This window comes from Puntigrus tetrazona, chromosome 7 (assembly GCF_018831695.1).
Source record: "Puntigrus tetrazona isolate hp1 chromosome 7, ASM1883169v1, whole genome shotgun sequence".
Classification (NCBI taxonomy): Eukaryota; Metazoa; Chordata; class Actinopteri; order Cypriniformes; family Cyprinidae; genus Puntigrus; species Puntigrus tetrazona.
In genome coordinates, this window is record NC_056705.1 from 22,279,715 (window position 1) to 22,303,896 (window position 24,182).

Genomic DNA, 24,182 nt, shown 5'->3' on the forward strand with positions numbered 1-24,182 from the left:
TTAAATGGGGTTCAGGGAGAGACGCAGATTAAAGTAGTTTGGGGGGAAACAAAGAGCCGGAGCGACGCGGAGAGGCGGATGCTGGAGAAGAGTTCACACCAAACTTCTGCAAGCAATTTCGGTTTTTCAGTGTGGAAACTTTCAACACAGAAAACAAGTGAGTTCAGTTTGCTCTTTTCACATCAACAGCTGTTATCTGACCGCTACGTGGCTTCTCTGATTGATTTAAATTAATCCGTTTAACTTTTTCTAAGTACCAATAGGAAGTTATAAAGCGAAAAAGTGAACATGTAGGGGTTTTTTTCTCCCCACGCGATATACACATGAATATTCAGACAAGAAGAGAGGAAAACGCATTTTTAAAAGTTGATTTTTTTTTCTGAGGACGTTTAAACTTTTAAAGAAGAGCTTTTAGATGGGCTAAACCTCCAGTATGAATTCAGTGGAAGTGCTCAATAATACTCTTGATTTGGTCTAAGGGGCTTTGTCTTCCTTAAATTAAGATCGATGTTCTGAGGTGCGCCAACATTGCACTAATTTATGTTTGTGCCGCGAGCTGTTGCATTCTTGCAGTGTAGGAAATGTTTGCTGCACAGGACCATCAGTAAAACCATCCGATTATCCGAGTTGAAATTATTTGAAGGAAAGTGGTGAAATATAACGATTTGTATATAACAAAAACAACTTCGAGTTAATAAAGTATAATTATAGGCTATACATCATTCTCTCTCTCTCTCTCTCTCTCTCTCTCTCTCTCTCTCTCTCTCTCTCTAGAGAGAGAGAGAGAGAATCAACAACTATGGATAATATGAAACTACTAAAATATACACTTTAGGTAGAAATAGAAAAAAAAAGATTTTTTCTGTTTTAAGTAAAGTATTATAGACTGTTGCTCATTTTTCGTTTTTTTTTAAGATGCATTTTTGGGCATCATTAGGCATGTTCTGGGTCGCCTCCCCTTCCGCTCTGCCCAGGTGCTGTGTGGATAGGCTGCTAAATGTTTTTACACAAAGCAGGTGGTGCTTCACACAAACCAGCAGTGTTGCAGTGACGCGTGTTTGTCTTATTTTTTGCCGCATTTCAGCCTGACTAAAATGTAAATATTAAATAATGTATTTTAGGTTGTGATGCGTGTGTGTGTGTGTGTGTGTGTGTGTGTGTGTGTTAAACGGAGAATCACCATAATTCAGTCCTCTTTCTCAGATCTTGTGTGTGTGCGCGCGTTAGGGATCATTGTGCATTTAATGCTCTTGGCTTCATTCACTCCCTCTCTCTCCTCTTGAATAGAGTGATTAAAGTGAGTATGGTCAAAGGGTGCAGGGCAGAAAGGAAGAGGACTGCGTTCCATCTTTTCTTCTCTTGCTCTTTCAGAGACCCTTTTCACCTGACCTGCATTCTGACCTGCCCCCCCACTCTTTCATTTCTCTTTCTTTAGACACTTTCAGGGCCTTTTCATCCCAGAGTGGGACTAAGAAACTGCAAAAAATGCACTTTTATTGAAGGGATTACACATTTGGAGCTATACCACTTCACAGCACTTCAGCAAAGTTGTAAACATTCAACCTTTTGGCCTTTGCCCCGTGAACATATATAGCAGAGAGAGGGAGAGAGATTCTTAGGATCAAAACACTGTGATCAGATAAAATAAAACGGACAGTAAGTGAGAGAAGATAACTGGTCACATGATTGTTAACCAGTTCATATGAATAATTCTAAGGGGTAAGAGCACAGGCGTTTTATACATGATGGTTTTTTTATTATTTATATAAGACACCACTCATGTTTTGTTAGCCAAGTGAGTTTGATATGCATTAAAGGGGTTATTTCACATTATTGCAGAGGAGAAATGGAATGTGATTCAGAGCGGTATTACAAAGCCCTCTTGCCCTCTGCATAGTAAAGATATGCTTTTAACTCAGCTTCTGGATATATGAGTGTATGTCCTCAGGGTGTGTATATAACATGTCTCAGTCCCTGATTTCTCTTTAAGGAGCACAGATGTAGTTACATGTTAATTTTTGTGTGTGTGGCTCACTAACTCTGAACTCCTGAGATTCACAGGCCTCTAGTGCTGTGCTGGTCACAGTTTCTGTCAGAAAGCATTTGGTGTAACACTTACCTAATGCTTCACAGCACTGGACTGGTGACAGCCTTTGTGTGTGTGTGTGCGTGTGTGTGTGTGTGTGTGTGTATGGACATCACCCAGCTGCACACGCCCATCAGGAAGAATGATGGGAGACTCACAGTGATTTATGGCTGCTAGCCTAAGACCTGTGTTTGAGTAAATCTTGTGCCGAAGTGAACTTAAACAGCTGTTTTTGGTTTGAACACGGTCTCCAGACGTCTCTCTCCTCCCCCGTGTCTGTCTGTCAGTCTGTCTCTCTGCGGTTTAGATGACTGATAAAGCCAGTGCTGACTTGAACTCCCTCTGCACTGTGTCTCAAGACTTAACGCAAAGTACCAGCTCAGCCTTAAGGGCCTGCTTTGCTTCAGACTTAATGAAAGCACCTCCGTTTAATATAGTCTTTACAGAAAAACGCAGCGTTTGTAATGGAGTTTAAGAGTTGCTGAAAGGAGAGGCTCCAAATGGAAATCTGTAATTGAAAAGTGGCACTGATAAGCGTGAAACTGTGCCATATGTCTGACTATGAGTGAAGTGGGTCAGAGCTTTGTGTTGTTTTCTCTGCTATGGAAATGAGTTTGAAGTCCAGCTGGTTGCGCGGCAAGGGACTCGCACACTCGAGCGCTGGGTGCTGGAACGCTCTGAAAAGATGTGAGGGGAGGAGAGAGGACCAGAGGAGGGGAGAGAAGAGAAACCGTGTGTGTCCAGCGGTCCCGCATTCCTCCGCGCTTGTGATAATGGAAGCCCCATGGCGTATGATGAGTGAGTAAGGCCCTCAAAGAGCGTGTGTTTCTGTGAGAGGAATGGGCCTTTTAAAGGGCTTTCTACCCTCAGAGTGTATGAGATTGTGTGTGTGTGTGTGTGTGTGGACCCAGCGGGTCAGAACAGCCTCGTTAGGATGTCTGGAACACCCCCTCCCCATCATTCACACACACACACACACACACACATCCCACAAAGAAGACTGCCTGATGAGAGATTTTGGAGAAAGGTCACAGAAAAAAGGTGAGGAGGGGGAATTTTTTTGGACCCGGAGAGGGGGTGAAGACATTTTTGGGCCAGGAAAATGGGGGTTGGGGCGCTCGAGATTTGTGTTTTTCTGAGAGAGGTTAGTCACGCTCTGCTGAGCGGCTGACACTTAATTACTGTTTGGAGGGAGTTGCAGGATTTACTGGGTCAACAGAATATTTTATAAACGGCTTTAGAAGAGCATTTAGTGTCTGAGAGTGAGAGATGGAGGGAAAAAACAGAGGTAGAAAGCATTTTTACTGCCTCTGCTTACGGTGACCTATAAAGGTCTGGCGCCTGAGTGATGAGGGACGGCGTTTGTGCTGGGACAGGAGTTTGAGTTGAAAGTTACGGCTAAGAGATAGCTCAACCACGACAGGAACAAAAACATGTGATCCGATGGGCCCTCCTGAGCAAAACGGCCAACGTGACTGAACAAATGAATGACCGGACACTTCGACTGCAGTGAATGGAAAGTGGTATAGTCAGAACGAGAGACTTGTTCGGACCTAATAGATGCTTAATTATCCTTAAAGACGGCACAATACTGCTTTTCATCAGTCCAGCTAATTCGGGCTGCTTTGAGTCTTGCGTCTTACAGAGACCGTCCTCTCTTTCAACAGGAGATCAGCTTTTGTTACCGTTAATTGCTTTTCCTGCTTACAGAACTCTGAACCAGGATGTCGTCTTATTGACAGAAAAGTCACTCCCACACTGACAATGGTGCCGAGTTGTTAGTAAATGTGTCTGTGGGAAGCTGGCTAATGTGTGAATGTGTGTTCTGTAATCTGTGTGGGTCCATATGTGAGTGTACGTCTCTGCGTGAGCCGCTGCTTCAGTCCCCTTGCCTTCACAGCCACGGAGCGCTCCGGAAGAATGGCGTCCCGCGGCGATGATTCCATTCTCTTCAGACAATACTCTCCTACTATCTCACAGCACGCGGGCGAATCATCGCCATGGAGATCACAAGCAGAGGCTAAAGAGTGCGCTCACGCAGCCAGAGTCACAAACACAAAACGCATATAAGCAGATCTGTGTACACGGAGAAACCCTCACTTGAGATGATCCAAGGGAGACGGAAAAAGCAATTTTTTTTTCAGCAAAAAATAAATATTTTGCACCTACCATTCACTGTGCCAATGGAAATAAACATCCCACCGTTGTCAGCGACGTGGGGTTTGTTCAGTTTTTAACGCTGACGTTTTGAGAAGCAGAAGACCACAAGAGATTTATTAATTTACAGCATTTATACACCGCTGAGCAGAAGCAGAGAAAAAGGCAGATGTGAGGACTGTGAGCAGGACGGAAGACACCTTCAAAGACACACGACAAGTCTTTCTTTTGAGTGTGAATGGATGTTAGTCAGGGTTGCGAATGTTCTTGTGCCGTTTTGGATGTTTGTGTTTCCTGATTCAAAGCACTAAGCTAGCACAGTGGTGGTGCTTCTGGTGCCAAGAATGTCATATTATCGTAATTCACCATGTATTCTCTCATTTCAGTAGCGGTTACATCATACTTCTGTGTGAGGTGTTTTGTGCCATTTCTGTGGGCGGCTGGAGAAATTTAAGTGCTGTTGTTACATTGTAATCTGGTGGCAGTGATAGCAGAGAATCATGCAGTCCTTAATATTATGACCTTTTGTGTTCGCACGAGCCAAGTCTGCGACATTTTAATGCCAGTCGGTGAAGCTCTAATTAATCATTCTGAATGATCACCCTTATCAGTTGCGTTCGTTCATTTCTAATTGGGAATTTGAAATATTAAAAGAGCCAAGTAACGCCTCAGCAAAGATGGCTCGATTACTGTCCTGCCCTTTGATAACAGTACTTGTGACAGAAATTGTTCAGTTACTGAAAACTGCAATTTTGCTCTGCAACATCTGATGATTCTGTGTGTTTTTCAGAATGCGTGGCCTGTTTTCCACCTTCATCGTGGTGCTGGTGGCCTTAATGATCGTGACCACAGAGGCTGGGAAAAACAAGAAAGGTATAAAATATTGCAAGGGACCATCTCTCCCCTCTTTCCTTTCTTCCTTTAGTTCAGCTCTCATATAGAATTTTATCCTGTGATTTCTCACTTTGAATCTTAATGCTGGAATACACTACTTTTGGACAGATTTTGCCCTAGTTTGGAGTCTGAAAAAATAAGCGCTAGTTGCTGAATGTCTGAGCCATAATTTTTGGGCATTTTATAGAAAATTGCATATAGTGTATGATGGGCACAGATTCCAGTTTTTAGCTTCTGACTCTGATTCCACCCAGATGACATTTTTCAAACATGTTATTTCTATTTGCTGTCCAAACATGATATTTTGAAATATGTTCTGATTTTAAAAGCCATTTAATGTTTGTGTATGCCAGCCTTAAAGGGACAGTTCACCCCAAAAAAACGAAAATGGTCATGATGTGCTCACCCTCAAGTTGTTCTAAGAGTTACTTTCTTCTGAGTGTGAAAGAAAATATTTTGAAAAATGTTTGTAAGCAAAAATTTCCGGTAGTGATTTCCAGAGCACTGAATATTGAAGCCACAAAAAACTTTCTAACTTTCTTCAAAATATGTTTTCAGTTTTTAGTGAACTATAACTTTAAGCGAATACTGGCATGTGACTGAAGATTAGTTGCTTTTTAACCTAAGCAGTTTTGCATGAATTTCTGTGATACTCGACTAAATGGGCGAAATCAAATAACGCTGCTGCCTGTGTGTCATGTGACAGAGAGGAATAAAGGAGGTAAGGGTGCTTCGGACTGTGGGGATTGGCGCTTTGGCACTTGTGTGGCCAATAACGCTGACTGTGGACCAGGCACAAGGGAAGGCACCTGCAATGAGCAGACCAAGAAAGTCAAATGCAGAGTACCCTGCAACTGGAAGAAAGGATTTGGGGGTGAGTGAGACTGGCTATCCAGCTGAAAGTTCCTGATTTTATTTCTAGCATTTGATTTTCATATTTAGTTGTTTTTTTTATATACTGTGCATTTCATATTATCATACTAAACTGTAACTCATTTCATGCAGCCGACTGCAAGTATAAGTTTGGAAACTGGGGCGAGTGTGACGCAGCCACAAGCACAAAGAACCGCACTGGCACTCTTGTAAAGGCTCTCTTCGATGTCGTCTGTGAGCAAACCATCTCTGTGTCCAAACCCTGCACCACCAAGGTCAAAAACAAACCCAAAGGTACAAACCCAAAACTTACATATTTAAGTTTTTTTTTTAAGAGCTTCCTCAAACACACATGACTCAACAGGTGCAACATGGTTTGGCTGAATGGAAACGGTAATGCATGTAATCTGCTCTGGTTGTGTAATCTTGGCCTGTTGGCCGTGGTGGGCGTCTGAGTGGGATTCTGAAATCAATAATGAACCTCTGCTCGTACATAAGAGGCAGATGTCTAAGTCAGTCCTTTCAAATTGTATGTTTGTGGTTAATATGCTTATCTGAATGTGGATTCGAGCAATGATACTGTAGCATTTTCTTAGAGCATATGCGTTTCCTAACCAGCGTGAGACAGGGAGGCGTCGTCAAGAGGTTTGTGTTAACGCTGGATCTGAATAATGAGATTTGGTGTCAATCTCTCCACAGGAAAGAAAGGCAAAGGGAAAGGCAACTAAAGGGAGCAAGAGATCCAGAGGAGCAGTAAACACCCCGTGATCATCCGTCATCCAAACACGGCCTTTTATATCTCTATACTCGGTGTTCTTCAGCATGAGCGGACCTCGCACTACAGCCACAAACACATAGCTTTAGAAGACTATGACAGAGAACCAGCTGAGTATTTGACACGTTACGTGACTCTTTCAAGTGAGGCGGAGGGGAGAATAAAATGCCGTTGTTTAGCGTGTGGTGCCCTGTAGTTGACCCATTCCTCTGATGTTTCCCTCCAGCACAGATCTCTCTCTCTCGCTCTGTCTTTACTATCTATCAGCTGCCTCAGGCCTCTCATTTGCTAAAGGACAACAATCAGTAGAACTCAATCAGACACATCTATTTTATTACTGTTTTACTTACAAATTTGGTTTTGTAAAATTGTGTAATTTACAGGATTATATTACTAGCGGGGTATACAAGTAGTGTTTTGGATAAGTCACCCTTCTCTTTTTTGTATCCTAAAATATAAAACTGAGGAGTGTTGTTTGAAATAAATGATTTCTCTTTTTCTATAAAAGGTGTAGTTTATGTAAAAGCGAAAATACCCCAGTACTGTTACTTTTCCTTTTGACTTGACTGTTACTAACAGATCTGAGGGTGACAGGGGGTTGCCAGCACAGATAAGAGACCGTTCTCTCCTGTGCAAACCTCTTTTATAAGCATTTAAGAAAGACGGTAATGTTTTGTTACTGAGCGTTTGTGTTAAATGTAGTGTTAACTAAAGGTAAATGAGTGATCATTATTAAAGACACTTGAGCCCTCCAAATTTCTCATTATGCAAACCAATATGTGTGTTCATGAATATGTAAAGAATAAGCATTTTTCCTCTCCTCCTGGTCAGTGTGCTTAAGATCTTTATTAAGCTTTATGCAATAGAAAAAGAAACATACACTCTTATGTACACCGGCTCTTTAAGGGCAGTGGTAGATAAGTCAGTAATTACAGTGTGTTCATTCCATCAGCTTCACCGGGGTAATAAACATTGACTTTGCCCTACAGCAGGTACAGTTAAATGGGGGATGTCCCCTGTAATAATTTACATTTTATAGACATTTAAAGAGAGCATGATGGACAAAGTCATTTTGCTCTATTGGTCATCTAATAGATACGAAGATTTGACCTTCGCTATTTTCAGAATTGCAGAACAACAATATTTAGAAACCGATCGGATTGCATGATTGAATTTCTTTAGTACAGTACAGAGGGGGTTATAGTTTCATATTTCTCTTCGATAACGATATTCCAATGTGAAGTCTTCTTAGAGTTTGCAGCACAGTTCGGGATAGTTTTCATAGAAGTACATCTGACTAAGTTTGAAGTGTACAGCCTACTTCAACACAGTTCATGTATCAGAAGAAGACTAAAGCAATTGGCAAATTTAAAATATTCAGAAAAATGGAAATCTGGTTTTAAATTCTTTTTCAATGACATAGTAGCCTGTCTTTACTTCTCATTGAAAAGAGATGGTTTGGAGAAACAGACGCTATGAATGGAAATTTGATGTGTATATGAGGTAGAAACATGAAACCAAACCCAAGACGTTGGAGAAGCAAGTCTCTGCATCTTAAAATGATGCTAATGAATGAATAATCTCTCTTGCAGACCAGGCCTAATAACAGACCAGAGCGCCACAACCTCTTTGGTTTAATGCTTTAAAGTCTGTAATTGCTGAAACTGGCAGCTTGTTAATAATGTACCAAACATGATCCCTAAAACATCAACACATTTTTTCCTCTGTGCTAAATCTGACCGCATGTTCTCAAACAAGCTGGTTTACAAGCTGCAGTTTCATCAGTTACAAACCCTGTTTTTAAATACAAATGAGGCGAAATTATATTGCAACCTGAGAAAACGATATTATGAAGTGGGTATCTACTAAATCAACAATGTTTTTTTTTACAGGGGGAAATAAAACCAATTTTCCATTTCTCAAATTTATGGACAGTCCTTCGTGCCCCGATTTAAAGGAAATGCTTGAAATTTAACATCTTATAAACAGGTTAAATAAATGTACTAGTCTTCTCTTCTCCTATTTTTTTTCCCAAGTATATCACAAATCATAAATGGTTTCAACAGTTTTGCATACAGACAACAATACATTTAATATTTAATCTGTAAAATCACATGAAGATCACCAACTAAATACAAGAGGAATACAAACATCCAGACATCAAATGCAGGGAAGAAATAATACTTTCAAGAGCATATATTCATCAGAACTAAACATATTTACACACTTCTGTAAGATCAAACCTTTACAGTGACATTTCTCAGCTCAGTATAGAGTGTCTCATCCCATTTAAAGTCTATAATGCCTATCCCAATCCATTGAGGAGATCCTTTTGAATTTTGACCTATTCCAGAACCTCAAGAGGATCACGCTAAGAGGATAATGATGACTAACTTCTCCCAAGCTGAACCACATGCCCTGAATTTGTCGCTCTGAATATAATGGACTACGCAGCTGTTGTGGTCAGCAAGCAGCTTCAGTCTATGACTTCCTTCATTTGGAAAGTGGAAGGTGCAGGTATAGGAAACTCAATCTCACTCGAGAGAACCATGCTTTCTGGGACAGGAATTAAGCTTTTCCATATGTTATCAGTTCTGGTTGTGATGTTCTCCGATTACATCTTCTGCACTCTCTCACAGAAGTCTGGGTCAGAAACTGTGTTAATACTAACCAAAAGGACTTGATTGATACCATTTGTGCTGTACTGGGAATTGAAGTGAATCAATAAAAATCCTGTAATTCATCAAGTCTCTTTTGGTTTATATTTGATGTGATTCTCTTATCACTTCTGGGAATAACAAGCCATGTCGTAGGCTTGATCTTCACATTACTGTAGTGCAAAATACCAGTGGTCTTAGCAGTGTAGCAATGATCAGATTACTGGAAAAGTTATTTGCTTCATGACCTCAGCTTGATTTCTTCTGTGATTCAGTCTCTGCTCCATCATCTTCTTTTTAACACTGATTCCTTAAAACATAAACTTTTGGTTCTGATGCACTGTTTCAGCATTATGGGACTATGAAGCCTCACAATGTACTGCACAGTGCCTTCCAAAGTTTCAAAGGTATCAGGGCCAGAAGAGCCAGGACAGCCATTGCACCTTCCATATCATACCCTCCATCTCCGCTGGCTGCTTCTTCTCTTAGTTCATCTGGTGCCGATGTTCTTATACTGGCACATGAGCAGGTTTTTGAAGGTCTTTTTGAAGGTGGCGTTACAGAGTGCATAGCAAGCGGGGTTGATTGTGCTGTTGACGTAGCAGAGCCAGTAGCCAATGGCCCAGACCGTGTCTGGAACGCACGAATGGCAGAAGGTACTGATTAAAACCATCACATTGTATGGCGTCCATGTGATAATGAAGGCCAGCAGAATGGCAAAGATTGTCTTTGTCACTTTCTTCTCTCGTGCCGCCATCTGCCTTTTCCTCTTCACCTGGCTGCGGGCGATGCTGGCAAACTTGCGTGCCACAGTGCGGGGACGATTCACAGGGATGGAGCGCCTCTCGCCGGTGCTGTTCGGTGGGACGATCTCGATGGCTGTGATGCACTCGTCTCCTGCTTGTTTAGTGACTATCTTGATCTTGGACCATTTGGATTGAGGGTTGACTTTAGCGGCGGCTGCCGGGGCGGGTGTCAGTCCGGCCTCTGAAGTCGCCTCGCTGTTTGCTCGCTCTTTAGGCTCTTTAGGTGCTATGCTGGCTGTGCTGGAGTCATTCGAGCTCTCCTTTTCCTCCGGCTGCACACAGGAGTCGGCTTTAGCGGACACCACAGACTCGTCCAGTTTGCCGTTCTTCATGGTGTCCACCGTAGAGCAGGTATCCAGGCTGGGCTTAGGAGGAGACTGGTTGTTGTTGTTCTGCTTCAAGATGTGACTCTTGAGCAGGCCGCTAGACTTTGGCCCTTTCTTCTCCTTCTTGGCCTCAGGCTTCTGCTTGGATACACGGCTGCGGCTGGCCAGAGAGATGTGCACATAAAGCACAGTCATGATGACCACCGGCAGGTAGAAGGCGGCGATCGCTGTGCCGAACGTGACCGCGGGGTTGGAGAGGAACTGGATGTAGCATTCGCCAGGCGCTACTGTCCGTTCCCCGACGATGAACTGCCAGAACAGGATAGCGGGAGCCCACAGGATGAAAGACAGGATCCAAGCGGAGGCGATCATGAGGCCGGCCATCTTGGTGGTCCTGCGTGTGGGATAACTCAGGGGTTTGGTCACGCAGAAGTATCGGTCGAAGCTGATGATTAGCAGGTTCATGACTGAAGCGTTGCTGACCACATAATCCAGTGCCAGCCACAGATCACACACGACAGGGCCGAGCGGCCAGTAGCCCTTGATGATGTAGACGGTGTAAAGGTTCATGGAGAACACACCGATGATGAGATCTGCACAGGCCAGGCTGAAGAGGAAGTAGTTGTTGACTGTCTGGAGATGTCGATTGACCTTGATTGAGAGCATGACGAGGATGTTGCCCACAACGGTGACAAAGCTGAGGGATCCTGTGACCAGTGCGATGAAGACCATCTCCACCGTCTTGTAGGGGCTGTCGCCGTCCACCTCAGCCGCGGCACATGAGCCATTGGTGCTGCCGTTGTCACAACTGAAGTTGGCATCGCTGGATACGTTGCTCAACGAGCCTGAAACACACACACACACAGCAGATAAATAAATGATTGTAGTGAAATGTGTGGATGCAATCCTTTAAACTAATCATAGACTTAAAAAAACATAAGCAGTGCTTGCATGTGGAGGAACAGCGTGACATACATTATGATGTATACTACCGCAGAGCATTCATTTGCATCCTGACATATAAATATGCTGTTTATATTAAAAGGAAGAGACCCAGTTCTCCATGACTTCTGTAATCGTGCCCATATGGAAAGAAATAAATCAGTGTGGAAAATCCTTTGGGATACTATTGTACATTTGTTTGGTAGATAGTGACCCAGCTGGCAAGAAGAAATTCAACAGCCCTGAAATCACTTAGAGCTGTTATAGTTATCATGAATCAGCCCTGTACATCTAAGTCTAAGTTCCTTTTTTTCTTGCGGTTTTGCAGGATTGTGGAGACTAGAAACAAAAATTAATTTGAATATTTATTTTCTTAAAAAGTGTGTGGTGTAATGGAGTTATTCTGTTCTGTTGAATAACAAAATGCTTTAATTAATATAAAACTGTATACAAATCCATTATCTAACCACTGACGTTACCTAAAGAATGGTCATATTTATTTTATATATATATATATATATATATATATATATATATATATACTTGTTTTTTCATTTTAATTTATGCAAAATTAGTTTTGTTCAGTGTTATTATTAAACACAAACCTTTTTTTCTGTAATGAATTATTTTGTAACAGTGAGCTTCAATTCATTAAAATTAGTTAATGAAATAAACATCCCACGAAACCAAACATATATAAAAAACACTGTATATAAACATTGCATAAACAATGTTTTATACTTTTTGGTTAATCTCCTTAATCTCCTTGTATAAATTAACACGAATGCATTATGAACAAACATTAACTGACAATTAATATTGATATATTTATAAAATAACATTAACCCAGAAAATACATGGGGTAAAAGTTGTTCATTGATATTTCAGGACACATAATGCACTAATTGAAGCGTATACTAAAATGTTACCAAATAATTAGTGAGCTACACCTTTGTGTTGGAATCTAACAGTGTGAAAGCATTCAGGCATCAGGCTGAGCAGTCTCAGGTGAAGAGAAGATTAATTAAATCCTCACGATTAATAACATGCTCATGTTTTATTCAGACACACAAGCTTGGCTCCTTACAACATTATCCAATCAAAGGGGGCAAAGCTGCCCTGTCGTTAAATTCAGCTGACCCCCTGGGCTTCCTAATGATCTGAGCCGCTCAGGAACAATTCAAGCAAATTATTTGACATGAAACCTTGAGAACTCTAGTGTAGAGGGCAAATAATCATCTCAAGCCTGTGTAAGCACACTTCTGTACACTCATTTTCTATCTGCACACAGTCCACAAAACGAATATTTATATTGCTTCCAAGCAATGATCTTGTTTTATAAAATATTGAGGGTTTTGGCATGCCATTGCGAATTTGAATGTGGTTTGCATTTGTCGTGATGCATGCTGCATGCTAACCTTTACGAGAGGCAAGAAAAAGGCAGCGTAAATGTATACCGAGAAGCTTTTCTGTTCGTACTGAAAGTATTCATCTAAAGCGCAAAGACCTTTTTAAAGCTACCAGCAGTAAAGTGACCATTGCCTTTTAATTTCTAGAGGATTTGTTTCAGTCATATCTTTTGAAGGTTGCCATCTTCTGGATAACCAGAGAAACTACAACCCATCACCAATAATAAGTCTTCCTCCCAGAAACATTCAATGCTTTAAACTACTCTTGATGAGTTATTGCTATTCGATCTGAAATCATTTTCCCACCAGAGGAAGCACCCCTGCCCAGCCCCTCTCTTTATCTTTATTCTCTCTTAAAACCACCTGACTGATCATCAGCAGGCATCAAAGCGCTGCCACACTCCGGACGGCCAGACGCCACATATCCTATTCCTTTTGAAAGCTTCTGACAAACAGACACACATCCCGTCCTCCTCGCTCATGCCAAAACAGATCACACTTCTTAAAGCGTGTGGCCACTGGTACTTCATAGATTAGAAAGTTGATATAGTTTGGGTATGCTTCTGTATTTCCCCCTCGGGTGCAGGTGATTCAGTGTGGGGAGAGGATTCTTTACCCCTTATCAAATATGAATCAGCAATTACTCAACTGTGGATTCGAGCGGAGCAGAAAGATAAGTGCCAAGCCTCATTAAATATGAATCAAGAATATTCATTTGATATCACCGTGGGAGAAAGCTCTCCAGGACTGTTTTATTTAGCTTTCTTGTACAATTTGACTCTGTACACAAATCCCAACCCCTAAAACCCCAAACCACTCCAGCTGAAGACTAAGTGTGTCATGCTGCCAGGGTAAGCATATTTTCATTGTGTTTATTTCTATTTTAGTTCAGTTTGGATTTTTTTTCCATTTCTGTTCCTATGGTTAATTTCAATTTTAGTATTTTAAGGCAGTTGAAGTTCCATGATTAGTATTATTTAATGAAAAAAAGTTCATGTTATTGCCTACTATGTAAATCTGAAGACCTTTGACTAGGCAAATCTACTTCTTGTGTAACGCAGGTGTGCTGCAAAGGTTTTAGTTATTGTACGTTTTTCTAATGTTGTGTATGTTACATTTTTTATGTAACACCATAGGACGCAGATCAGTTTTTATGTCAACTACCCAAATATCTTTGTTAACAAAAACATTACTTAATTTTCATTGTAATTTTAATAATCACAAATATACTGTTCCTTATCTGTTCCTGTATCTTCAGTAAAGTAAATGTACAGACAGAAGCAATTTCTCAGACAACAGCAGCACAATGTGTCAAAAAAGGCAGAATCTCATCTCATCACAGCACACACAACACACATGCACTTGCTCTGCTGCACACATCACACACAGTCTCCTGCACTTATGGCCAGCTCCACCACGTTCCTTTAAGATCAGCTTCGGTTGAAAGCTTGACTTTTCTGCCTGGCTTCCTCTGATCTGGTCTGGCATTTTGTCATTAAAAATCTCACAGTTGGAATCAGAATTCATAAAGAGAATAATACCAGCAGAAAGCCTAGCATTCAAAAATGAAATCTGTTTACACAAACAGTCTGAGGCACAGTCGTCCTCAAAGCGAATGTATAATGAGACATTCAATGTCACGACAAATCACTCTCTCTAATGGCTGCATTTTCTTGGTTTGGGCTATGCATTCAATGATATTTATTTCTTACTATAGTTTTTTTCCACCCAGGAAGACCTTTAAAAAACACTGCCCTCTCGATGCTGAACGGCTGCACGGAAACGTCACCTGAAAGAGCCGGCGATGTTTATGTTTGTTTGTTTTGTTTGAGGGTTTTCCCCTCTTCTGAAGGTTAATATTCAGAGAGTCAAAGCTCTTTGAGGATGGAGTGACATTTGTGCGCTGAGAGGGTGGCTGAGCTTTGAACCAGCACAATGCGCCACTGACTCTCATGTCAGCAGATAAAAACAGTCTGGAACATTTCGACATGCTGACAAACATCTCAGCAAAGCATGCTCTAAACATTCGATTCTCGGATTTTGAACAGATTGTGCAATCGCGGTAAAGTGGCGCTTTGCAGCTTCATTGAAATTGATGGCGAGCCAAGCCACCACCCTCCTCCTCCAAACCGCAGCTGATTTTATCTGGGCCATTTTTTTTGCAGTTTGCATCCGATGGGCGGATATGAATATCCATAACGGAGACAGGCAGTCGATCTCAAATTAACCGATGATTCCCGTATCTCACTATGATGAATACGTGACGCCAACAGCGTGTGCTACTGAAACCAGACACTCAAACGTACATTCACTTACAGTCCAAGAATACAATATTGCATGAATGTAATTTTTGTTTCTCAAAGGGCCAACAACAAGCACACACTAAACCACACTACCCTCTAACATAACCTACCACGATTTACTACCATAAACACATGATGCAGCTTCAAAATGGCTACATAATTATTACAGGCACAATAAAGCATTTTTGAGCAGCATCTTTTTTTTGTGATGGGATCTTGTTCTGAAGTTCTCACACAGCTGTGGCTGTGGAGTTGGCAAGATGCAGAAGCAGAGAGGGCGATCAGTGCTCAGCCTGCAGCAGTGAGATATGAGGGGTCTGATCTCAGCTGGCTCTCAACACCGCAGCAGCTCCGTGCCTGATCACAGCCCCATGCCAACGCCGCACAGATGTATTCCTCTGCCCCATTCTGTGTTCCTCAGCTCAATGTCCTAAGCGAGTCGATACGGGACCTGCCTGACAGAGCTTTGAGAAACAATACCCGTCTAACCGGTCTACAATCACCAAGAGGACAGCAATCTATGTCTACAGAATGACCCCGGAGAGGTCACTGAGAGAGCAGTGATATGTCACTGATGTGTTAAGACGTTATTAATAGCGCTCATTTCTAACTGAACACCATTAGGCTCAAGCAGAGCTCCATGGCTTATATAATCATAATAATTCATCTACTTTTACACGCCCTCACCTCTACTCATATCTCTCTCTGGACACATTCTGCACATTAACTCCTTATTGATGACCCTTATCTCTCCCTCTCTCTTAAGCACATTTGCTCTGTTTGACATCTTTTGCTCAAGTCAGTTATGAAACATATGTGGTTATTCTGACAAAAAAAAAATCTTAAACACAAACCAAATTCTTGTTACATGTATTCAAAACTGACTTAACTGATCAAAATAAGTCATAAACAGCCATTATGTAATACTGTATATTACAGTATAAAATGTGCTTTGAAATCATGAATAATAATAGGTTATTGTTGCAGTTTTTAGGAAGCGTCAGAAATAACAGAGAGCAAAACAAGCAGAAATCCCCAGGTGTTCTGTCACACCTTACAGTGTTTGTGTCTATAGTACCTATAGCCTATTAAAAAGCCTATAATTGTTCATTGGAGACTCTACCGTCTTTCTGCACCGATGCTAGGCATTTTGGATGTTTGGCTGCATGTACAGTGAGGCGGTGACATCTTGTCAGAAATACAGTGAAAGACATTTCCATAGTCTCCTAAGCGAGTCACAAACCGAGACTTTTATATAAGCTGTCATTCTCTCCGCTGTGTGTCTCCTGTGCTAAGCACTGGGATGCAGAAGACAGCAGCTGTTGCTCCAACATTTCTCTGCTTCACACACACACAGGCACACTCTTACATGTTCATAAAGGCTAAACACTTCTACTTTTAAATTTAATTTAATGACAAGAACAGGAAGGGAGTCACCTCGGCTGCAGAGGATTTGACTATGGATGTAGTCACACACGCTTGTCTGCACAAACAAATGCATGCTCACCAACAAACACACGGACGCTGCTCATTTAGTGACTCTACTGGGACTAAAAGCAGAAAGCCTCCAGTTACCAGCTGGCAGCTCGAAACATAAAGCCATCTGCTACCAAATATACTTTTCCCCACCAGTATAACAAAAACCACAAACGAATATCTGTTAATTAACATAAACATCTATAACAATGTGTCAGCGTATGAATAACAAGCTGAAAGCTTCCACGTAACCATCAAAAAAGTTTTTAATTAGTGTTTTTAGTGTGCCACAGCCTGTCTTTCCAGGACATTTTTCCCATTTTCACTGGGACCGGCAACGGAAAGCGTCTTTGACAATCAGAAGTTAAGAGTTTGTTAACAAGGCAACCAGGACACACAGACAAATACACAGACGGTGCACAGGCCTCTGCAGATTCGGACAGACATCGCAGTGGGAGTGTGTGTGGGCTGCTTTGTGGTCTGTTCGTCAGACTCCTCCTTTGATTCTGCTATGTGCTCGTTATAAGATCCCCCATACTGGCCACTGGCAAACTAATGACTCTCTCGTTCTCTCTCCCACACACACACTAACACACACAATTCTAATTCTCTGCTAATTCTCTGAATATTGGATCGAAATCAGGCACAATGCCCTGCTGTGCTACAGTTTAGCAGCGCTGATTAAGCTGATCAGCACACAGATGAGCAAAGCATCAAAAACAATGTGACAAGTGACGTGGCGTCCTTACATCAGTCGTAGGCATGACAACACATTTTAATGGGAGATTTTAAACAGCTAGTCAAATATCCTAGATGTTCCTGATTGGCATAGTCTAAGAGAGATGGTGATGTGGCTGATGGTTTCCTGGTAACTGTCATCCCGAGCGGCATGAAATGAACATTTGCAATTATTTACACACACCGGCCCGCACCTCACACAGTTATTAGCATTATCCTCTCCAGTAGGTAAAAACAAACTTGTCTAAGTCAGCGTCTGATGATTTCCAGTGACATTAGGTGCTATTCATTACGGATAAGTGCAAAGTTCAGCATTGCTTTTCTCCCAAGGTGCTAAAAGATGCAATAAACTCCTTTGGTACAGCAATTCGAGTCAATTCCCTTGAGAAATTAATCCAAATGTATGAAATCAAATCCATCTCTTGGCATGCTACAGTCACGGCTGATCTCCAAACCTTCAAATATCAACCCAGGAATAAAAACTGAGATGGTTTTGGAAGATGTGATTGATTGAAATCCTTGTAATGATAAATAAAATATCATTACTGTCGGTGCTTAAATGCAGTTTCATAATCTGAGGTCTTTTACGGTATGTTCCCTCAAAGCAATTTGGTGCATGCTGACAGTAGAGGGCGCCATTTGGGACCACAATCTATTTTAATGTCCCACAAGAGGCTTACATACTGTTATAACTATCCACTCAAGTCGTCTGCACAGTAATAATAAACTGTACTGAGAGCTAAAATGTGCTACGTCTGACGAAATATTAAATCTAAAGGTGTCACAGGTGATGCAACTGTTGGTGACCAGTGGCATGATGCTCAGGGCTTTCTTTAGAGCTACAAGCCAATCCTGCTGCTTCAGCTGTGCTCTCTCTCCCTGTTGAGATCCCACAGAGAACTGGCTGTGTCTCCAGGCATTTCATTCTTTTCTCAGAGTGTTTGTGTGTGAGCGTAACAGGGTGAAACAGCAGCATAGCGACACACTTTCTTCTGTGAAACTGGGTTAACACCCAGCCAGAGACAAAGAGAGCAAGAATGAGGGAGAGGAAGAGTGAGAGAGAGAGAGAGAGAGAGAGAGAGAGAGAGCCATCAGACTATCACTCTGGGGGATTTTTCCAGTACTTTACCAGTTTACAGTGAGAATCATGGTCACAGAATCAAAGAGCCGGCGTCATGCGCAGCAGTGAGATGTGATTGAGTCAGTCAGAGATAACGGAACTGAGATTTGTTTTCCTTTAAATCGCTCTCTGAGTGATCTGTGACTGACGTGCAGCTTTTTAGTTTTCTTTTCCCACTTTCAGTGCCCCAAAATGTTTTTATTTTCTGTTTTAATGTCAGTTTGGAGAGAGGAATCTATGCAAGTATCTGAGGGGGAATGTGCGTCTGCTCTGTGGTGATATGTACTCGGCTTCTTATGAGCTTAAATGGCAAATTTGAGAACTGGATCCAACGCACAGAGTATTCAGAACAAATACAAACGTGCATTCTCTACTGCATACGGGATTTCTGAAGCTTCATTGAAAGTGAAGCATTACTAAGCATGGTTTACATGGTCCTCCTTTCTCATCTATTTCATCTATTTAAAACCGGAACAGAACAGGTGGAACAAACAGAAAGTCATTGCATGTTCAAATATACATTATATGTGTATATAGATTGATTTGGAGAGAGAAAGAGACATAGAGAGACAGAGGAAGAGGAAAGAAGAAAGAAAGATTTTACTTTTTTTTTCACAGAGGAAAATACAAAGTAAAATATTGTGCTGAGGGTATAACATTGGGCTGTGTTACTACTCTGCATGAATCACAAAGCACAAGAGAAAGAGATCACAGAGGATCAGGTCCTGGTAGATAGGTTAACAAAGTGGTATAGACAGAGTGAAGACAAACCTACACTAATCTACATGTAAACATAAACAGTAATCTCACCTAAATGTCAAACAGCCCTTGTCAAATCCAGCCAATGCATCAGGACACCCAGCAAAAATCTCCTCAACATCACTCATGGGTCACACACACATGCAAAGTGCGAGTTGTTTCATGTTTACATTTCTTTTTTCCTGCAAAAGCATTATATCCTACATACACAACACAAATGGAATAGGATATAATCATACTTTTTTTTTGTTTGGAGCAAATTAGAGGTGTAAATGGACCTACAAAATGACTACTTAGACAATAACACAAACCCTAAACATATTCATCGTGGACAATTGGGACGATTTGTTGGAATAACGCCACTACATTCACAAATGTGAGTTACTTTGGACGTGACCTCAGTATGTGCGCTCGCACAATGCACACATTCGTCGTAAATGTCTGTTGTTATAAGAGAAACCCTTTCTTTTCTAACTCACATTAAGCCTGCCCGCCTTCACTCGCAACTTACCGTTGAAGTTCCAGGGCGCGAGTCCCTCTGCTCCAGTGCTGTTAGTTACATTCATGTTGCATGATTTTAAAAATGCTCAGCCAGCCAGAAGAAAAAAGAAAAAGAATCCACCCTTCCTCCTTCACTCCGTCAAGTTCTTCCTCAAGATTATTAGAAGGGCTGTCCTCATGTTGCGCGGGAGCACTTTGTTTTTCACATCATGCGCTCTTAACGCGCGCGGTCTTCTCCGGCGGTGAGGAGCTCGTTAGGTCTCTGACCATCGCGACTGGCTGCTCACCTAAACGCACCTCGAGCGAATGGTTTTCTCTAGATCGAGTCGCTTTACAATCCGCCAGATGTGGCTCCCATCTGCGCGAGCGCCTCTGATCTCTTTCCAGGAGTTTAGCGCGCGGCTGAGGCGGCGGACTTTCAATGATGTCATCCACCTCCAGCCAATCACCTGAGAGTCCGCAGGTTCGACTGAATCAACCTAGAGCTGGCACTGTCCTGTGAACCCAGCGCTGTCTGTGCTCGCAAACTCTAAAACATCCGTCCAGATAAACGCATGTACAGTGACCGCCATGCAAACTGTCAGACCTCGTTGCAGGACCTGGCTAACCACGGGCGGAGGGCGAACCTACCACTGAGTAAAACCAGGGTGCGAATTATGGCGGATTTTCAAAACAAAAGGTTAAGTATGTTTGCGGTCAACTGTGGTTTCTAACGTATCAGTAAGGACAATGCAGATAAAAGCCAGCAAGTGCGCCTTTACTCAGCTGACAGTAAACAGACCTGAAGAGAAATCGCGTTCGCCTGAGGTAAAGCAAGAGGTTCGAGGGAGTTCGAGAATAATTAGGACCACTCCGGCAAAACACAAATAGACCTAAATGTTATGTTACAAATACATCACACCTACACTTCACGTGCAAGCAAGACAGTAGTGATTTGGAAAAGGCGATTTGTGTTGCTCCTCAACAGCTCCCAAAATTAGGATCCAATGACTATCACAGCATAATTCGCTCACTGAGTAAAACCATCAGGTCTAGGGGTGTGAAGAGTGTTTTTGTCCCACTCCATCATTAAACGTTTACTACCAGATCGTTTTAGTATTCCAGTTATTTTAACAGTCGCTCATACAACATAGTAGTTTAAAACCTAAAAAAAACACATTAAAAGATAAATAAATAAATAAATAGAAATAAATTCTTGCTTGTTTAAAACCAAGCGCTCACCTAAAACCTTTGATTTCACCCTACGTTTATAAAACACACGTAACAGGCTATTGATCCACAAGTCAGCCACATTTTTTTAACGCACGCACAGTACAAAAAATAAAGTTGTGGGTGGCCACTGATCTGTCGTAGTTTTCACCTTCTCACTGTAGTAATGAAGGTGTTGGTTTGGGGAGGGGAACCTGATCCTGGACCTGTCATCCCCAGTTTGAATCCCACGGCATCTGTGGTCATATACACACATTATACACGCGGTCAGGGGAAGGCTAAGCTTTCCCAGCCGCGCAGACGCGCCGCCTGTGTGTTCTGTGTCTGTACATCGGTGTAATTGCTTATGATGAGTGCGGCTCTCAACATATGCCGGGCTCTTGAGCGCAGCGCGCAAGTTCAGCACCACCGCTCTCGGACAGCGCCCTGCAGCGCGAGCTTTCAGTTCTGGTCCAAAAATATCACTTTACGAGTTGCAAATAAAAGCAACAGCAAAAATAAAAATAACACAAATAAATAAAGCGCATTAAAGCCCGCAATGAAGTTCTCCGTAAAGTATAGACGGGAAGGGATGGGTGTTTTCGTCTCAGAAGCATCCCCCTCCGGAGATTTTTTTAAAACAGCTGAACGGTCTCTGTCTGTCGCTAGTGCGTGAACTGGCACCGGAGCAATACACGACAACCGCACGCGTTCACACCCGCCGGGGGCTGCTGTGTGCTCTCTCACAGTGCGTGTATAGTCAAGTTTTAAAGCGTACGAGTATAAGGTTTATGAATGACAATTCACCAACGAGCCCTTTCTCGCCCTCATCAGCCCCTCTCGGCAGATTCTGAAGGTTTGCACATAGACTCGCGGATTAATCTGGCAGCTGTCTCACAGCAGACAAAAATGAGATTGATGCCAGCCAAAACAGAGAGATCGCGCACAGAAAAGCATTTCAATTGCAGCACAGAGCAGAAACCTGACAGCCACTGACATCCCGGAACGAAATCGTCTAAATCAGATGCAGGCGGAACGTTCTTTCAGTCAGCGCGCGCTCCGCCGCCGATGAGCAGCGCTGTTAATTAAAGTACACAAGCGTAAAATGTGGAATAAAGAAAGCGCGTGGTGTAACTAAGTTTACAAATATGTAGGCAATCTGTTCGCCTTGTCTTATTCATTCTGCTGCTCTCAAATTACGATTTGTCATTTGCATGTGCCGTTTATGCAATAAGACATCTAAATGTCGCCCATAATTTAGTAAAGACAGCTCTTTAACTTTATGTTACAACGATGAGCCTCACTAATTATTTATTTATTCACTTTTAGATTGTTGCAATTTAATGAGGCGAGGTAAATGTCTGTCACAGTCCACAGCTGACAACATAAACAAGGTATTTGGACATTAGAAGGGAATTCCTCCAAAAATGTTATTTCAAACAGGCATGTAGTTCTTTCTTCTTTCTATATATGTACACACGTTCTATAAAAATGTCTATATGTTCTTTTCTATAAAATTCGGAGATATAGGAGAAATAGGACAGAAATACCACTTTTTTCTCATCACATTTAGCATGCATATAATATTAACGCACACTGACAGTAGAGCTGTCAGTTGCTTTAGTTCTGATTAATACAGGAAGTGATGCAATTAGGTCATGTGATGTGCCAGAAGGAGAGACAGTAAATTAATAGTTGTGCCTGTGTTTAGATTTTCATCATCATTGTGCAAAGGCCTTGAGATCCTTCTGGTGCCAGGCTGATGGGAATAAATGATTTTAATACTGCATAATATTCAAGCAGATAAAGAGGAAAAGTGAAAATGAAACACTTCAGAACACTAATCATATTTAATCTCAGGTGCATGAGCAGACTTTGACCTACAGGTCAAATTGGTGAGTCCAAAAGCTTATCTGCTATAGGCCCTGCTCACGGATTTGTTAGACACTGCTTCCTATAGCGGCTTCGCATGGCTATATCACTTTTATAGGACACAACTATAATGGTATATTTTCTCTCTTTATTCAAACCTCGGAGGATGAGTGTGTGTGAGGAGGTGTGTGTGTGTGTGTGTGTGTGTTCCTCTCAAAGGCAGAGACGCTCTGCTAGGAGTAAAGTGGGAATTCTGTCACATTCACAGAACAAAAGTACATCTTTCACGGCACAGCTTCACTAAACTCCCAGCAGCCCTTCCCACAGAGCGGCCAATCTGTTTCCATTAGCTGAGCAGGTACAGGCAACAATTAAAGCAGATAAAAACATGATGTGCTAAGTGACTTGGATGATTAGTCTGTTATTAAGATAATGTGTGTTTCGTGGCATCAGTAATCCACAGGGAGAAGGAATTCACCACAATGACATCAAACAGCACTGCAAAGAGAAATGAACAATCGAGTGCTGCTGTAACTTCACCCACTCACCTCCTATATCCTCTCTAGCAAAATGAGGAAAAGACAGAGAACAGCCATATAGTTTTAACACAGCAAACGTCAGAAATCCCCGTTCTACACTACAAGCGTTTTGCTTTCAGCTACATTCTAAAATCAAAAAAATGCATTTTAATGTATGTTTATTTAGGATGGATCCATTTAAACATCTTTTGGGAATGAGTCCCTCTGCAGCTCATAGTCTCGAAATTTTGACTGGAAATTAAAATCTTGCATTATCACTCCTTTTAAAACACACACACTGTAGCGTATTTAGTTAAGTCAGTTTTGCTTATTTTGTTTTCTAATTTGTGCTCTACAGCATTATAATGTGATCAATAATTACATGGTTAAAGAAGCAGTTTTGCTGTGCTCTTAATGTTCCACTCTTAAATGTTGCATATTAGTAACCCGCGTCCCTATCTTGTAATGGCTTAAATAATAAAAAAATACTCTGAAGCCAATGAACAAAACACAATGGGATGCAAAGAAGATACTCTGCAAAGAGATACAAGAAAACATTGCCTCTCAATGACTTTCCATGGATAAAAAAAAATACATTTTTAAAAATCTCATTTTGTGTTCCAAAGAAGAAAGTCATGCACATATCCAATGACATGAAGGTGAGTAAACAATGACAGGATTCTTATCTCTTTAAAGATATATATATATATATATATATATATATATATATATATATATATATATATATATATCTTTAAAGGGATAAGAATATATATATATGG

The 24,182-nt window shown here is 41.6% G+C and overlaps 2 protein-coding genes across 2 annotated transcripts; one reads left to right on the forward strand and one right to left on the reverse strand.

Annotated features, from left to right (window-relative positions):
* mdka (midkine a) lies at nt 1–7,541 on the forward strand. The gene is made up of 5 exons (XM_043245115.1): nt 1–157; nt 5,034–5,116; nt 5,844–6,011; nt 6,143–6,304; nt 6,710–7,541. Exons 2-5 carry the CDS (start codon nt 5,035–5,037, stop codon nt 6,736–6,738), a joined length of 441 nt encoding a protein of 146 aa, XP_043101050.1. The 5' UTR covers nt 1–157; nt 5,034; the 3' UTR covers nt 6,739–7,541.
* A 71-nt stretch (nt 7,542–7,612) lies between these two features.
* chrm4a (cholinergic receptor, muscarinic 4a) lies at nt 7,613–20,759 on the reverse strand. Its single transcript, XM_043245114.1, has 2 exons — nt 19,833–20,759; nt 7,613–11,419 (listed from the first exon to the last, which is right to left on the reverse strand). Exons 1-2 carry the CDS (start codon nt 19,885–19,887, stop codon nt 9,933–9,935), a joined length of 1,542 nt encoding a protein of 513 aa, XP_043101049.1. The 5' UTR covers nt 19,888–20,759; the 3' UTR covers nt 7,613–9,932.
* Between the last annotated feature and the right edge of the window lie 3,423 nt (nt 20,760–24,182).

Excerpts from the sequence above, each read along its gene's own strand:
- mdka (XM_043245115.1), top strand. The coding sequence starts at position 5,035 with ATGCGTGGCCTGTTTTCCACCTTCATCGTGGTGCTGGTGGCCTTAATG. Across the intron at positions 6,012-6,142 it reads CTGGAAGAAAGGATTTGGGG|CCGACTGCAAGTATAAGTTT; the intron begins GTGAGTGAGACT and ends CATTTCATGCAG. Across the intron at positions 6,305-6,709 it reads GGTCAAAAACAAACCCAAAG|GAAAGAAAGGCAAAGGGAAA; the intron begins GTACAAACCCAA and ends ATCTCTCCACAG.
- chrm4a (XM_043245114.1), bottom strand. The coding sequence starts at position 19,887 with ATGAATGTAACTAACAGCACTGGAGCAGAGGGACTCGCGCCCTGGAAC. Across the intron at positions 11,420-19,832 it reads CGCGCCCTGGAACTTCAACG|GCTCGTTGAGCAACGTATCC; the intron begins GTAAGTTGCGAG and ends TGTGTGTTTCAG.